Raw genomic sequence first — 18,363 nt, 5'->3', positions numbered from 1 at the left:
CTGCATGATTAAATATATTGCTTAGCTCATTATTTGAATTCCATAGCTTGTAACTCCATGCTTCAGAAAGCACACAATGCTATATGATCATACTATCCAGCTTGACTTTCTTTTTTTTGGTTTCCCACAGATATCATCCTCTTTAGGAATCAATCCTATTAGAGGCACTTCATTTTCAAAAAGTTTCCATAGCCTAGATGTTTTTGCATTCCCAAAAGCTTCTAGTATAAAGTTTGTTAGAAGAACTTCATTGTCTATTCTAGAATAACTACCACCAAGAGCAGCTAAGTATTGCATAGCAATTTTTGCTGTCTCTGTTTTCCCAGATCCACTCTCACCACTATAAAAAATATTCTAACAACGATTATTAGCAAGTATACTAGTGACTATAAACTCTTATTACCAAGAAAAGATGAGTTCAGGAACATGTATTAAGAGGCGTGCATAAAAGAAATCATCTAATGTGTTGAGTGCTGACCTTATGATAATGGACTGAATTCGCTTCATTTGCAATGTACAACATGCAAACAGAAAAGCTTTGTATCACACAACTGCATTATAAAGAGTCTCAAACATTTGAATTTGGAGGTACAATCTTAGCATGACATTCACTAGCTGCATGTATTATGCACATTATGAATAAGAAATGATAAAACTTTGATCAAGCAGAAAAAAATCAAGATTGCTCAACTCTAACTAAACTCACCTTTGCTCTTAGAGACAAATCTTCATGATCCAAAGTAGCAAAGAATTCTTGTATTAATACAAAAGAAAGGTAGTTCCTAAACCAATAGATTACAGTCAAACATGTGGGATTCATTGATAATATACAACTTTAGAGTTTCCCCTGCCACACTTACACCAATACATTAAAAATGAACCACTTCTTCGACAATCAATCCCAACACTCTGTTTACTCTCTAAATGTTCTCTTTAATGTTCTTTTCAGACACTGTTATTTACATGAGAAAAATCACAATTTCCTGGATCTTAAAAAATGTGACAAATTAAAGAAAGCAAGGAACTCTAAGATTGTCCTTCTTCTTCCTCTCCCAGAGGTTTAAGGAAGCTAGGGCAATCATGAATGAAACCAATCGATGAAAATTGTACAGACTCAAAAACTGCAACAATCAATAACAAAAAAACAAATAAAAATATCTCAAAATCAAATTTTTGAAACAAAAATAGATGCAAAACCCAAGAAGAAAAGAAGAAACACATACTAAGCTGATTGGCATAGATCTTGAGCATCTTGGACTGTCTCATGAGAAGCCTAACCTTGCCGGAAGCCTTATGCTTCAGGAACTTCATGGTGTCGGCACCTCGCTCCTTCCACTGGTTCTCGTCCTTGTCGAATCGGTAAAGCTTTGATTTGCTACGATCAATGAGAAAACAAGCATTAACCGCACCAATCAGTGCCAAAACAGTAAAATCGAGAAGAAAAAAAGGAGAGAAGAAAGTTCTTTACAGATCCAAGATTGGATCTTCGTCCTCCTCACCGGTGGTGATAGCAACCTTCTGGAGCTTGACGATTGGAGCAACGTAAGCTCTGGTGTCCTTGTCGTCGCCAACGACAAGTTCCTCCTCTTCTTCTTTGTGCTTGAGATCGGCGCTCGACATCAATAGTTGCGGCTTCGAACCCTAGAGGGGAGGGGAGTGTGAGAGTGACAATATTAAATATAAACAAAAATCTTCTAAGACGGTTTTCTTATAATCGTCGTAGAATAGTTGTATTTATTTACGAGCATGTCATCGCTTCATATACTAAGACGATTCTTGAGGAACCGTTTTTGTTTTAGTGTCGTAAAAAATGTTTTTTTAGTAGTGATATGATTTTAATACATTGTAACAAAACTAATATAATAACTTTATTGAGAAAAGGATATTACTTGTATTTAATTAAATAAACAAATTTGTTAGAGCTAATTTTTTTATTAAAATGATCTAAAGCTCAACTTTTTAAATTAAATAAATAATCTGATGCAATCCTACCCCGCAAGGGCATTGGATAGAACACTCCAAGTCGATTGGGCCAGAGATGCAAGAGAAGGCCCTAGGGTTCTCATGAGCCTTAGGGTAGATTTTGGGCCCATGGGTTAAGTATGAGCTCGCTTATCTTTGTACATATTATATTAGGATTTCATTATTTTTGGTCCTTGTATTTAGGGCTCCATAATGTAGGTAGGGTACCCTAGAAATGTAGGATTTTTCAACCCTTGTATTTTAGGGCACCTAGACTAGTTTTTGTATTAGGGGTAATTTTGTAATTTCACATGTATTGAGTGAATATTTGATGTGTGTGTTGGTAAATAAATTTAATTGAATTTGGAGAAGTCCAATCCAATTAAATTTTAGAGGGGGAGGTGAGTATTTGCTTGCTACACCACATTGCCACATCATATAGTCACACTTTGCACATGTCCTTCATGCTTTACATGCCTCATGATGTAAACTCCATTGGAGCTTGTAGGCCTAGGATCTTCTTCATCAATGGATTCCTTTGCTTCTTGGAAGATGAATGGCAGCGGAATGGAGAAGGAAGAGAGAGAGAGAGAGGAGACGCCACTTCAAGGAGAAGATGAGTCTAGAAGAAGCTCACCACCATAGGAGGCCATGGATAAGAGCTTGAAGGAAGAAGGAGATGAATGAAGGGAGAGGAAAAGAAGAACACAAAATTTTATGCTCTAAAAGAGTTTTGAAATCTGAAGTTTAATTTTTAAATGATCAAAGTTTGAAAAATGCACACACGTAGCCTCTATTTATAGACTAAGTGTCACACAAAATTGGAGGGAAATTTGAATTTCTATTCACATTTTACTTGAATTTGTGGAGCCAAATTTTGGAGCCAAAACTTCACTAATTATGATTATTGAATTTTAGTTATGGTTCAGCCCACTAATCCAAGATCAAGTCCAAGATTCTCCACTAAGTGTGCTTAGGTGTCATGAGGCATGTAAAGCATGAAGGACATGCACAAAGTGTGACTATATGATGTGACAATAGGGTTTAGCAACCAAATGCTCACCTCCCCCTCTAAAATTTAATTGGATTGGGCTTTTCCCAATTCAATTAAATTTATTTACCAACACACACATCAAATATTCACTCAATGCATGTGAAATTACAAAACTACCCCTAATACAAAAATTAGTCTAGGTGCCCTAAAATACAAGAGCTGAAAAATCCTACATTTCTAGGATACCCTACCTACATTATGGAGCCCTAAATACAAGGACCAAAAATAATGAAATCCTAATATAATATGTACAAAGATAAGTGGGCTCATACTTAGCCCATAGGCCCAAAATCTACCCTAAGGCTCATGAGAACCTTAGGGTCTTCTCTTGCATCTCTGGCCCAATCTACTTGGAGTCTTCTATCCAATGCCCTTGCGGGGTAGGATTGCATCATAATCTATAGCCTAACCTAGAGCTAATATTACTTTTTAAATAAACAAATTTGTCAGAGCAAATATTACTTTTAAAATGATCTATAGCCCAACCTTATGAGAAAAAAAATTAATAACACTCAATTATCTAATAATTTCTCGTTGTTATAATTTCAATCAACTTTCATATTATGCATAATCAATTTTTTAATTTAAAATAATTTATATAATTTGAGCACATATCTCATAAAAATTAAAAATCATAGTGACCGTGTGTACAATAATTTTCCTCTATTTTTGCGAGACCAAGTCATTGAACTCTAGTCGCACAAAATCATTCAAATCTTGAGCGTGCTACATAACAAAGCAATAATTAAATGTCATTTCCACAAGAACAGGACAAAATAGATCGATCAACACAGCTATTAAGTAATGTGGAAGAAACAGCAAATTGAAGATGAGTAACATTATGACAGATGGGCAAGATTGTACACGTGTCAAATTAACAGGACGGTGGTGTCATCTATATCTTATAGCTTCATCCCAAAAGGCACTTTTCCATCTCAATTCGCTAGCCTTCCTTTTAGATTCAGCTTTCTATCCAACATGGCATCTTTACCTTCTTCAGTCGACAAAAACCTAGAGGGTATTAGGCCAAAAATATTTCTTTTCTCATTTTTTTAATGTAGTTTGGTTGCTACCATTTCCACTTATACATATGTGGCTTCAACCAATGAACATGTTCGCAAGAGTAGCTTGTGGCAATGGAGAGAAACCTATTCCACTTGGTGAGAACGTTCTTCAGACAAACACAAAATTAGTAAAAAAAAAAACAAAAATAAAAGTATAACATAAAACTCCATAGAGAAACAATGCAATCCCCGAATTCACCAACTAATTCATTTTTAATTCCCTCATTAGAAACTCATTTTCAAATTCTTAGTATCCACAAACTCATAACCTTAATACAACTTGCACATATAAGAACAAAGCCTTAGGGAATAAAAAATGGTTTAAAAAATCACCAAAACCAAAACCCCATTGTGAAAATGGCTTCATCAAAGTTTCCAGCCATCATAATAACAATGTTGGAGTCTGCATGGTCCCACCCATAGTTTTTGAAAGAAAAAGAGATGATGAATTTTGATAAAAGGTACAGTACCACCCATAGTTTTTGAAGGTTGAAATTGACGTTGACGTAAACCGCAGTAGCGACGGACTCGACGACGTCGGCGAGGACCTTGGGCGCCTTGACGGATCCGCCGTGAGCGACGGGGTGAATCTCGAGCTTGACAACATCGACGAAGCACTTGACTTGGTCGACGAAGCGCTCGACCTGGTCGACGAGGGGAGGGGCGTTGTGGCAAACGTAGTGGTGGAGGCCACTGCGGACGGCGACACAGGCAAGCTTCTCGGTGCTGTTGTTGGCGGCACGGAGGGCGGAGAACTGGCCGGGATCAAGATCGGGGTAAGCGAGAAACAAGTGGCTACACATCCACTCATGATGGCGAGACTCAGAACGTGAGAGCCTGTACTTGTGGCACACTGCATACACATGCCTCCTCCTCGCTCAAGCCGTGCACTTTGTACTCGTCCTTGCCCGCCGCGGAGAGTTGCGAGTGACAATGAGAGTGAGATCCAGGAGTGGAAGCACCATGAGAGTGACTAAGGAAGTAAGTTTGCAATGTCGAGGGTTTGGTGCCAGACTTTATTATAAAACAGCCAACGACATTGGTTTTTAAATAAAACCGATGTTGTTCATGCAATCCACAACATCGGTTTTCAAAAACCGATGTTAACTATGAACTAACAACATCGTTTTTTTAAAACCGATATTAACATTATGCTAATAACATCGGTTTTTTGAAAAACCGATGTTAATGATATTCCTTTATTTAGGGAAATGCCACCGTGAGTAGTTTAACATTGGTTTTTCTTGTAACCGATATTAAAATGATGATGTTGAATATACATTTTGTAGTGGTGGTGGTAAAATATTTAATGTAACAGACAAAAAATATACATGTAATATAATCATTGGTGGAATTACTTGTTAATTTGTTTTTAAAATACTACTAATTAAAATATTTTTTTTAAAAAAAATATTTTCTTTGTTCATACGTATAGGTACTACTTACCAAGTTTTCGTGGTGTAGGGAATGTTTCCATCGATACTTTTTCCAATTGAAATTAAAAATATCCAACGGGGCAAACATGGCAGTGACACTGGAGTCTATGATACTGAAGGGAGGTAGTTGTGGCGTCCCCAAAATAATGACTGGTTTAATAGTAATGATTTAATTAACAAAAACCATGGTATTTTTTTTTTTCTTCTTTTTCTTTTTCATTTCTTTCTCTTTTCACTAAAACAAGTTTTCGAAGGAAAATCCTCACTACAGAGTCCTGAATGGCCAGTTCACAACTCTGTTCGGAGTCATTTCTTTCTCACTGCTCATAATCTCTAAACTATTTTGCTTTTTCAAAAGAAAGAACGTACCAGCCATTACTTTAGGTCGTCACGTGAAAATAAAAGAATAAAATACGGTCGATAAACTCTTTTACAAATAAAGTTACTAACGCTTTCTTTTCAAAGAACAAGATCGATCATAAATGCATTCATCATTTAAAGCTGTCCAAAATATGGGAGTTTTACAAAATATATAGTGTCATCTAGAGCAAAGGTGTCCATAGTGGTGGCTTCAGCCACATGTATACAATCATCAAATGCCTATACATCAGGTCTACCCATACAAAAACAAAAGAGTAAACCTAACAGTTAGTCCTAGATACACCCACCCTCAAAAAGTATACAAAACTAATCCAAAAAGCTGTCCACTAGGATGAAGAGCCCCCGCTGATCGCCATCTCCCTCGGGCCGCTATCCTCCGTAGAGTCTGCCTCAGATGCCGACATGACTTCCTCGGGAGAATCCACCTCGAGAAGTGGATCCTCATCACCCTCTAGAAAGTCAAGGGCATCCACAGCAGGCTCAGGAGGTAGCTCCTCCAGGTCCTCCTCAGGGTCTTCCTCGGATGACGTTACCTCGATCACTTGAACGGGCTCCACTAGACGATATGGTGTAGGCGTGGGTAGTATCCACTCCACAGTGCGCTGAAGCGTCCGTGCAGGTTCATCTGGGTGCACCAAAGAAGTAGCCGTGAATCGAATGGTGCCCCGAAATCGGCACCTCGTGTTGCCTTCGAGGGTCTCCCAAGCTCCCTCTAGGCACTCCATCTCTACTCGATCACGAATTAGCTGTGCCGCCATCACGATCTACAAGAAAGAAGAGAAAGGGGTAGACTCTTTCACAAGAATCTAACTGTGCTGCACACGATGCGTCTCATAAACACTACATGCAATAAAAGGGGTATTTTAAGGCTTTCCATCTCTGGTAATCGATTACACAACCTTGGTAATCGATTACCAGAGGCTAAACTTGAATTACACAGCCTCAGGACATGAAATATGCAATAATACACTGTGTAATCGATTACACATGCCTGGTAATCGATTACCAGTGACCCATTCCTCTGTGTAATCGATTACACAGGCTGGTAATCGATTACCAGAGGCTCCCTAAGTTTCCTGACTTCGTTTTCAAGCCTGGTAATCGATTACACCCCTTGGTAATCGATTACCAGAGACCATCTTAGCCTCCTGTCCTCAATTTTGAGCCTTGTAATCGATTACCCACCCTTGGTAATCGATTACCAGAGGCCACAATCCACATATTACACAAAATTCACAGCTGGCCAGCCACCACAAGCCTCCTTGCTTTGTGGTCTTGTTTTCCTTTTATCTGTTGACTGCCAGGAGCTCGCCTGCTTAGGTACATCACAGGTTCTCACTGACCGACTATGCCCGGGTTGGGTCGGGATTGGTCAAGCTTGGTTTTGGGCAATAGCACCCCACCTGACGTCCCCAAGGTCTCCTGACCCCCGCGACATATCTCCAGGTACCACTCTGTGGTCAACAATAAAAGCAGGAAGTTTCACCCTTCAACACTTCCTCATCTCAAGCTTGTAGGATTATGGGGTACCCATCACATGTGGTACTAGGTGGCGGTCGGGCGATGGTGCACAACAAGTTTTCCACATCCACAATGCGCGCATAAACCCACCATCCCCTGTTGCCCACCTCCAACTGAGCTCACGTACTCCCACGTAGCCCATATCCTCGTTTCTCTCAACACCGGGTCCCCATCAATCCTCCCAAGCTTCCACAACATCCAAGCAAAACAACATTCACACAGCACAAGCTATCACAGCCAAGCAAAACAAAGCAAAGGCAGAAAACTCTGCCAAAACACCAACCAAAAATCACAGCTTTTCCCACTCAAAGACCCCAGTAACAATTCCTTCGATCCAATTTGTTAACCGTTGGATCGACTCCAAAATTTTACTGGAAGTCTATAGTGCATAAGCCTACATTTTGACCGTTGGGATCTACTAGCAAACATCCAGAACTCATTTTACATTACTCTTTCCACAACCAGCAAAATACATGGATTTTTCTGCACTTGTGCAGAATTCTGCTGCACAATTTTACAGCAAAATCTGCACAAAGAGTATATTTCGAAAACCACACTTCCCCTCATCCAATCTTGCCCAAATCAATAGCTACAAGTCCCAATTCATGTATCAATCATGTCTAACCCAAAATCAAGCTTCAAAACACAGCAACACAGAATCTAGGTGTCCAAAACCCCTAAATTCAATGGGTTTTCTAGGTTTGAAAAGTGAAATTTAGAATGAGGTAAATTTGAGGCAAACTCTCACCTCACACCAGTCCATAACATCCATTTAGACTTGTTCAAACTGGATTTACACCTAAAATCTCACCGAATCAAAATTTGACTCTTCAACACCCAAATTTGCCCTAGCAATGGCTCTTTGTTCACTTTGGTCATTTGTTTTTCTCTCTAGCTCAGCCTAACCTTTCTCACATGTCCTAAGTGACATTTCAAGCTAGTATTAACTCACTTTAACCTCCATTTACCACAGAATTCAGACTTAGCCTCCAACTCTCAAAGTCTCACTCTTTTTCCACTCATAACATCACATTCTCACTTTCTAACCTTGGGTTAGTTCTACCCTTCGTCTCTAACAGATTTCCATCAGCAATTTCAGCATATAAACATCACAAACATCATCACAAAAACCCTAAAACAGAATGGGTATGTCTAACTCATCCAAACATGGCGATTTCAACAAGTTTTCAGCAAATGCCTTCACAAATAATCATCACACAGCAGAAAACTAACAAAACCACCCATCATATCTCCCAAAACCCCATACCCACGAAATTTAAGGGAGAAAGAAGTCCACCCAAACCTGGATTTTCGAAGTCCCACTCGTAGCCACGCACTTCACGGCTCCGAAAATGCTCTCCTTTCGCGATTTGGGGCAGAAATGGTGGCCAAAGGTTGAAGCTTTGCTTGAAGCTTCAATGGAGAATGAAGAAGAAGAAAGCTACGTGAGAGAGGGAGAGAAAAGGCTTCTGAATTTCTGCTTTGGCTGAGTGAGGAGAGAGAAAAGCTTTTTGGTTTTAAAATAAAAAGGGTTTTCCCTTTTTTCCATTATTTTATTCAAGCTCTGCCACATGTCCCTATTCGATTGGAGCAAAAGGGCCCACTTTCTCTTTTTGACTGTGACCCATACTCAGTCACAAAAGTGAGAAAAATCTGACCTTTGAAACGCTAAAATCCTGCCTCGGTTTGCGTGTCGTTTCTCTGATTCCAGTTTCTCGCGTTTCTCTGCGTCCGTCGGGGCCAGTTTTCGAAAGCAAGCAATATATATATCAAAACGCTCAGAATGAAACCCCGAGTGTGGTTTAGAGGTTGTTTTCGTTAAATTTTAAGTCGCACGCAACACGATGATTTTTAACTAATTAATTAGGAATTAACCCATAACCTCCCAGTTATGGATTTCTCTCCCTTAATTAGCCTAACCCGCATATCTTGCCCCCCGCTATTCCTACTTCTACCAAGAACATATAGGCATATACACTGAATAATACTTATATATAATCATTCAAAATACATCGTTTCCAAAAATTCCGGATAGAAATTTCCAGGATGTTACAGTAGTTGTTCAAATATTTCTTTTTTCATATCTTTAATTTATTGTTTTAATTTCATTTTAGTATTTTCAATGTCATTTGATAAATCTTTCTTACATATATAGAGTACTTTACGATAAATCTTTTTGGTTTTTCCTTCAAAATTTGAAGAAATTTTCAACAACATGCACATACACATCCAAATGCTTTGACATTTGATGAGTTGACGGAGATGATAAAGGCCAACAGAGAGCGTAAAGATTTCGCAGGAAGGTGGGTTTTGTAAAATCTATTATATGAAATCACATTTTTTCATTATTAACATTTGATATTATTTTTTACTATAAATATATAGTAGTAAGTGATAATATGTTGTAACATCCTGCACAGGATTGGTAGTCTGGTTGAATGGAAAATCCTTTACAAACTTGCTAAAGATAAGAGTGGCGTACTGCAAAAAGAAACAATCCGAGGTGTTTATGATGGAAGCTTGTTTGAACAACCAAAAAATCAGCACTCTTCAGGCAAAGAGAATTAATATTTTTCAGACACAGTGTAAAAAGCAGAAGTTATTCGACGTAGCAAAATATTTTTCAGGATTCAAAATGTCTATTTATTTTTATATATGTTCATCATTAATGTATTTGTCAAGATGTTTGGAAATTCATCCGAAAATCCTGAATACAGTAAAATAAAGAATACAATTTTATAATAAGTTCATAAGTTCTTTTTTACAGATTTCCTTTTTGAGATTAATCGTTGATATATGGAACTCATTCCTCCCATAGTCAAGAAGACAAACCTATCCAGGGAACAAAGTTTGTCCAAACTTATATGCATACTACTCGTTTATCATTTATTTACACAATTGAGCTACTAAATTAACACATAACAACCAATAAATGGTTGGTCCTCTTAGAGTGAACAAATTAAGAGATACTTGCAATCATATAACATAAAAATATTTAATAATTACACATTCAGTCCTTTTAATAATACCTAATTCTTCAATATTAAAGAAATTACTTAATTTAATCCGTAACATTAAATTTGTACTAAGTTTATATGTTGTTTTCTCTCTAAAATTACATTAACATTAGTGAGATACTTTTATCTTTTTCAAATATTTTTATTAGTTGTATTTTTTAATCTCTTTCATCATTAATATATTTTTGTTAGTTTTTTGGGTTATGCAAGTGAAGTCAAAATAAAGTTCCCAAATTGGTCTTTAAAGATGACAAAATTAGACTTTCAAATATCCTAAAACATTATTGTATTTAATTTATTATTTATTAAATTTAAATAATGTAATTCATAATTAAATATAATATTGAAAAAAGACATTTTAAATTAATTTGTGTAAAAAAAAAACAAATAAAAAATCTAATTTAATTTTTATACACTAAATGAAGTATATATATATATATATATAAGTAAATTTCATTTGAAGTTTTTAAAGCCGTCCGATTCACTACTGGAAAATAGAGTTTTTAGTCAGTTTTGTAGCACATTCCACAATGGTTCAAAAACTATCTTTGAAACCACCGTTGTGGAAAGTCAACACTTTTCATGACAGTTTTTAAACCGCCTTAAAATCTTGATTTCTACTTCAATTCCCTTTAAACTTGTCTTAGGTTTTTTTTTTTTCATAAATGAAATCGTCTTAAAATGCTTGTAAGACCATTGTTTCAAAATTCGTCTAGTTCACTTTCTAAGACGACTACCTGAAAAAACTACCTTAGAAAGTAGACTTTCTAAGATGGTTCCCGGAATGACCTATCTTGGATTACAACCACCTTAGAAAGTAGAGACTTTCTAAACCGTTTTTAACACGACCATCTTAGAAAGCGTGTTTTTTTCACCATACCACTCCCTCTCATTTCATGAGGCACTCATGATATTACTACAAGTAATAAACACTCAAGTTTTAAGTAACTAGGAAAATTAAAATAGGCACAAGTAATAACCTTTCATATAATGTAAAACACATACTATTGTCTAACAACTTCAACAACTAGGAAAACCATATAAGTCATTAAATCTTTATTCATTTGGATTATTAATTCATAAAATATAGTCTTCGGAAAATTCAAATAGTGACTATAAAATATAAGGGCAAACTAAATGACTAATCCATAGATAATTGTGATAAGTATTGATGCTTGACTTTAATGAACTAGAGCACAATGGTAAGTAACGAGTCTTTAGGATTTTCAAATATCAAGCACTAAACACAGGTGTGAATCAATATTCAGGATGTCTAAAGCATGGTATGAATCTAACAGGCACAAGTTGAAATCTGAAAGGGAAAATAAAGAAAAAAGAAAAATAGGTCATTACTTTTAAGTGTTATGACAATATTGCTCAAGTTGCAGATCTTTGATACAAGTATAAAATATACATATCAAATATCAATTAATAGAAGCATAACTATGCAGATAAGTAACCATATATTTGCCTTTAAAATCAAGACACTTGCAAAATGCGTTGTTTACTTAAAATATACTTCAACCAGAAGGTCCAAGACACAACAAATTCACTACAAAAATTAGGTAAAATAAGCATGCACTACTAAAAAGAAATGGTTTTTAACGACGCACATTCGAAGAAGGTTACATAACCGTCTTAGAATATCACGCGGTGATAATTTTGTAATTAGAGGAAATGAAAACCACGACAGTTTACGTAAAACCGTCATGGTTTTCATTTCCTCTAATTACAAAATTGTTAGCGCATCACCTTTCAAATCCCTAGCTTACCCGTGCATGCTCTCTTCCCCACAAACCCTACATTTGTCATCCTCTTCTCCATGCCCTCTATATTTCTCCTTCACTTCTTCTTCCTCTATACCCTTCTTCTCCTTGGACTCCTCTTCCTCTCTTGCACCCGCATTCGACACCACTGGTTCTTCAATTTTCAGTGTCACAACAATGCCATTTAGTGCTTCTTCGTCTTCCACGATGATGGTGCTATTTGGGGAAATAATGTCCTCTATCGTGTCGCCTTTTGGTGGAAAGCCCTCTACCACAACGACACTGTTTGGCGCAACACCTTCAGTAGCAGGTTAATCATTAGAATCAATCGAAAAGTGGAGGTGTGACAAAGAATCAGGAGAAGGCTCTTCGCCCATAATAAGGTTTATTCTCTTGAACTAGATTCAAGCCTAACCTTTCCTTTACCATTGCTTCATTTCATTTTTTCAGGATTATCCTTTTACACTACACAAGAGTAACTCAAGAAGTTGTTCTCTCCATTCGGACTAGTAACCCAAGGTGTGTTTCTATTTGTCTTGTGCTTTTTCTCTCTTCTCAAATGCCCTTTTGCTAACTACCTTGTCGAGGGTTTGGGAAAATAGGGCACAACACAACACAAAAGTCACAATCACAAATCTGGGTATAGTAGAGTAGGGTTTTTGTGCGTTTGAGAGAAGCATGAGCAAGAGTTTGGCAATTTTGGTAAAGTTGTTTCACGAGGCTTCAGGTCACATGGTGACGGTAGAGCTCTAGCGCCAAGAACTCTACAGAGGCGGCATGATCGAGTGCGAGGACAACTAGTTGAAACCAAATCTCAGAAAGCCCTTGAATGCCCTTGCATTACTAACTTGCGAACCAAATCATGTGGCTCTTAGTTCTCATAGGCATTCTTGTGTATTCTCGAGAGTACCTCTGAAGAAAAGATATATCTTACTTCATACTTTGATGTCATTATCATTGATTAGATACATATCTTTGTTTCTTGAAGCAAGGTGTAGCTAAGATTACAAGTGTGATGTGAAATGATGTTAGTATGTGACAACTCAAGCCTTTCTACATAACTTGTTTCATATGAGATTAGTGAACCACAACATACAATGTTTTTTCAACTATTTGTTGCACTTTCTTGTGCCCTAAAAGCCTGGCTATAGACACTATTTTAATGTTGGCACCATTAAGAGTTTTGTGGTAATATGCAAGTTTGTATTACTGGAAGAATTGTGTATACTCTGCAATAGCTATTAGCAACCAATATAGGCAACTTTGAAGTATTTTATTTATCAAGTTTGTTTACTAGAATAATGTTGGTATGATTAAGAGTTTTGAGTGCTAAAATTTTTGTTGATAAAGTAACATGTGTAAACAAATTTTTTTGTAAGCTTGTGTTAGATCTGTTAATGAATTTGATGAGTTTTGAATGGAGCTTGTATCTAATCTATTAACTCCCGTTTTTGCAAGGTTTGTTAGTTATGATACTCCAGAAGATGCTCAATCTGCCATTAGTACGATGAATGGTTGTCAATTAGGTGGTAAGAAATTAAAGGTTCAACCTAAGAGGGAAAACAAGCATAGTAAAATTTACCGATGAAGGTGGATAATGGAAAATTGTATAATTTTCAATTCTCCTAGCCCAATGTGTGTGTGTGTGTGTGTATCCAATGGAAGCATGGAAACATAAAGTGCTATTGAATTTTGTTTGTCCTTTTTAATTTTTTCTTTGTTTAAACTTTAATGTTGTACAAGGAGATGCACCTTGTTAGTAAATTTCAGTTTTTTTAAACTTATTCCAGATAATTTATATGCTTTATTTTTATGAAACAGAGATCAAGGAGAGGTGTTGGCAGGAGCTTTGAAGATAATGTTGTGTGATGATAAGCAACATGACATGCGAAAGACTGCTGCATATATAAAACGATTAGCAACTCTTTCACTGTGTGTTGGATCAGCGGATTCCATGGCGGGTATGTTTTAATATTCTTATATCAAGCTTCAATTTGATATGCCCTACTACCTTTGGTAATAAAACACAGGAAATAGAAAACTAAAAGAAAAAAGAGAAACAAACTTATATTTAGTTTTCTTTTGAACCCATTTCAGCCTTGGTCATAGTAAAGCATCTCCTTCAGAAGAATGTTAAGTGCATAAATTTATTGGAAAATGACATTGGATGGGGTATTAGCATAGATATCATTTTGATCATGGTTAGTTCAGGTTAATCACATTGTAACTAGAGTTAGCTTAGTTAGTTTAGTTAGTTACAAGTTAATTATTCTTGTAACCAACTATATAAACTGTAATAGTCAACACTTTTATAAGCTAATTCTCATGCTATGATAATTAGATTTTCCTCCATTTTCTTTTCTCTTTAGCTTTCTCTGTAAGTTTTTCTTTCCATCCATGGCAGAGATGGATTTTGTGAGGGGGCTCTATTTCTAGCACAATTCATATAAGCTTCTTTCGTGTTTTACTTGTTTACATTAAATGCAGAATCGTTGCTTCATATATTCTCCTTTTTTATAGTTTGATAAATTTAATTAAATGGGGAGAAGAAGGTGTACAACTAGAGTGCATATGTTAAGATATCCTCCTAAGGATTCATAATAAAAGGAAAAAAAGGAAAATTAAACTGGATATGCCAAAAAAAGTCCTCCATTCTTTGTAAATGGGGAGAAAAAGGTGTACAACTAGAGTGCATATGTTATGACATGGGTTTGTCAGTGTATATATTGTGTAAATAGGTAATCTTTTATTTCAATAAAGTGCTTGTTACAAACATATTTCCTAGGTAAATACATTTGGGTGTTCATTCATTGTGTCTCTTCTATTTTCAATATATTATTAATTATTAAATTACTTTCAGATCTATGACCTTGGAGTATATTATAAGTATTTTTTCAGATTATGTAATTGCTAATAATACAACAAAACTATGCATTAGTTCAAAATCCTAACTTGCAAAGTGTTGAAGCATGAGACCTCTTGTTTAGAGATAAATGATAATGACAAGAATGTTGTATAATTACAAAGAAAAGGAGAAGGAGGGAGAAATGCTTCCAAAGTAATCTGCATCAGCTTGAAGCTATTCTTTTTATTTAAAACATTATTTTGTAGATAGCTTATTTTTGAAAGAAAGATAGGGTATGATATTAGTTCTATTATCATTATTATATTGTTTTCAACATTTATGAAACTTGTGAAGTGAACAATGACTATAAGAATATATGAAATTGAAATAGCAAGTGGCTAAGAATAAAAATTATTTTTTTAAAAAAAAAGACATTTTAAGACGTTTTTTTTGGAAAAACCATCTTAAAATCCTCAATTTTTTTGGATTAATTTTTTTTTTAAAAAAGATATTCTAAGACGGTTCTTCCAAAAACTGTCTAAAAAGTCTACTTTCTCATTTTTTAATTTTTTCTTAAAAAAATACATTCTAAGATGGTTTTGGGACAAAACCGTCTTAGAAATTATATTCTTCCAAAACGGTTTGAAATCATCATGAAAAACCTCTCAGAATCATCGTGAAAAGTCTCAAAATCCATTGTGAAATGTGTTTTTTAAGTAGTGATGTGTATTTTTACTTTTCATACCTTAATCCTAGTAGAGTATACTCATACCCCTTATAAGCACACCAGATGGAGTGATGTCCTCTTTTAAGGCATGTACATATGGTTCTTTTTGGAGAGCAAAGATACCTAACATTCCTTTGCTCTAGTCCACTGAAATGCCCAAGAATATATATGAAATTATGAATTCTCAATGTAATGCACTAATGCACAAAAAAGATGTCATCACCAATTAACTAATGTCAACAAAAGATATATGTTTTTTGTACAATCATAATACCTATGAAAATAGCAGTGGTAATGCAAATTGACAAAAAGTAAGTCCTAATAAATAAAGTTGTTATTTGATAACTAATAAGACTTGAACAAATTTTTAATACTTTATTTTCTTTTCCAACTTATGAACATATCACTTGAAGGAGAGGAACATCTAACACACAACATTTACTATTACACAGGCAAGCCACCATTGGCGTTGCTCCTTTTTTCCTCCTATGGAGGTAATAAAACATAATGTTCCCACAAGTATGATGAAAAAAGCACTCTAATTATCACAAAAAATGCAAGGCCAAACCTTGACTTGAAGAATGACAAATGGATCAAATAATCAGTAATCACTACTTAAAAAACATGTTTTAATGTCATTGAATCTAAGTCGGTTTCTGAAAAATTGATGTAGAAAAATAAGCAGTGACATTTTTGAAATTAAGTTCAACTTTTTAAGACAACTTTATAAAAACCCTCTTTGAAAGAAAGTATTCAAAGACGGTTTTAAAACCATCTTTGAAAGCAGGATACATGGATAGTTTTTGAAAATCCATCTTTGAAAACCCTTCCCATTTAGGCTTTAAATTTCATTTCCCTTTTTCTTGCCCTCTTAGTCTCTCCCGACGCAACAACTTTCTCACCCTTACCTTATGCATGCTCTCTCAGTGTCTCATAGCATAGCTCTCTCACCCTTCCCTTTCTCACTCACGGTCCAGCCCCAAAGCTTTCCTAGCCTCAAGGAGGCCGTGAACTCCAACCCCAAGAAGAAGAGAACTTATGCCCGACAAGATGCTCGTGCAACCGCGGCTGCGGTTTCAACCAAGGCCTTACGCGCGACAAGATACTCGTATAACTATGATAGCGACAACAGCAAAGGTTTGTGGGGTGGAGGAGCAGAAGATCCTACAGAGGATTCGACAAGGCAGTCTACCGCATGAGGTTGATTGGACAGAACCATCGAGGCTAGTGTTGGATCTGTCGTGAGATGATCTGAAGGGTGCAACTCAAATTGTGATATGAAACCTGCCATCAACGGAAAATCAAAAAGAAGCCCTTGTTCTTTCTACTCTTCACTCCTTCCTAATCTCGTTTTGTTGGAAATTGGAATTCCAACTCACACTTATTCTGTCCCCGAGTCAGAGTCATGTATGGTGATGGAGAGTGTTTTGTTCACTATGTCTATGTATGCTCTCTAGTTTCTGATTATTTTTGTTTCCGTTGCAATTTTATTTAATTTGGTAGATGAAGTGTCAACAATAGTGATAGACCTGGGTTCCCACACTTGCAAAGCTAGTTATGTTGGCGAAGATGCTCCCAAGGTTGTCTTTCCCTCTGTAACTCTTTCTCATTCGCCACTTTTCATTTGTATTTTATTTTTTGTATTGTAAGAGATGTGTAGAACATACATTGTCACATACTTATGTTGTTGGCACAATTGATAAAACAAACATTGATGGAACTGCTGATATTAATAATGAGAACTCTGACAAAACCAAGGGAAAATGCAAACTTTATGTAGGATCTCAGTCACTAGGATGCCACAGAGACCATATGGAGGTAACGTACACTTCCGAATATGTATTTGCTAGGTTAGTTAGGCTTTAAATTTTAGTCTTATTTTAGTTATTTTAAAATATATTTTTTTGATGTTGATAAGGTGTTGTCACCATTGAAGGATGGAGTTGTTATTGACTGGAATATTGTAGACAACATATGGGATCGTGCATTGAGGTTGGTTCTCATTACTAAATCTAACTATAATAGGATCATCATTTTCTTTTCTTTTCTTCTTCTTTTTGGTCATAAACAAGATCACCATTTTCTTAATATAGCATGTGCAGTTGTCAATTGTTAAGGTTCCTACTTCTTAGGAAGCTCATGATGGTTCTTTTCATATGCAGTGGTCCCAAAAATTAGTCAACTATTGTATAGAGAGTAAAACGAGAATACACATGCGATTGAGATATCATGTTTCTTTATGTTTACAAATTTGTGTTGTATGTATGATAGTGTTTTCCATACTTGTGTTAAATACCGTTCTCTTAGTAATTAATTTCTGCTAATTTATTTATCTGCCTATGTTTTATGCTACTATTCACTATCATTGGTTTTTAAGGAATGCCTCTTACTATATGTACTATACAATAGCTTATATAATTATTATTTTAATTTAAGGGTTAACTTATGGATTTTGTTTGTCTTGCAAGTGTTGGATAATGACAACAATATGTATTAAGCTATCCTTGCTTGCCATTTAGCTCGTATATTTACTCCTATCTCCTTGTTTACTCTTGTGTATCTTTTGGTAGTGTTGGTTTGATGTACAATA

The 18,363-nt window shown here is 35.8% G+C and overlaps 1 protein-coding gene across 1 annotated transcript; it reads right to left on the bottom strand.

Annotated features, from left to right (window-relative positions):
• Window positions 1-1,026: 1,026 nt before the first annotated feature.
• Window positions 1,027-1,620, bottom strand: LOC114420561 (ran-binding protein 1 homolog c-like). Its single transcript, XM_028386426.1, has 3 exons — window positions 1,469-1,620; window positions 1,224-1,375; window positions 1,027-1,121 (listed from the first exon to the last, which is right to left on the bottom strand). Exons 1-3 carry the CDS (start codon window positions 1,618-1,620, stop codon window positions 1,027-1,029), a joined length of 399 nt encoding a protein of 132 aa, XP_028242227.1.
• Window positions 1,621-18,363: the final 16,743 nt, after the last annotated feature.

This window comes from Glycine soja, chromosome 7 (assembly GCF_004193775.1).
Source record: "Glycine soja cultivar W05 chromosome 7, ASM419377v2, whole genome shotgun sequence".
NCBI classification, from domain to species: domain Eukaryota; kingdom Viridiplantae; phylum Streptophyta; class Magnoliopsida; order Fabales; family Fabaceae; genus Glycine; species Glycine soja.
Note: the sequence above shows the minus strand (reverse complement) of the source record. Positions and strands in the feature narration are given on the sequence as shown.

Coding starts and splice junctions, on each gene's coding strand:
- LOC114420561 (XM_028386426.1), bottom strand. CDS start 1,620: ATGTCGAGCGCCGATCTCAAGCACAAAGAAGAAGAGGAGGAACTTGTC. Junction 1,376..1,468: donor GAAGATCCAATCTTGGATCT/GTAAAGAACTTT, acceptor CATTGATCGTAG/CAAATCAAAGCTTTACCGAT. Junction 1,122..1,223: donor GATCTATGCCAATCAGCTTA/GTATGTGTTTCT, acceptor TGATTGTTGCAG/TTTTTGAGTCTGTACAATTT.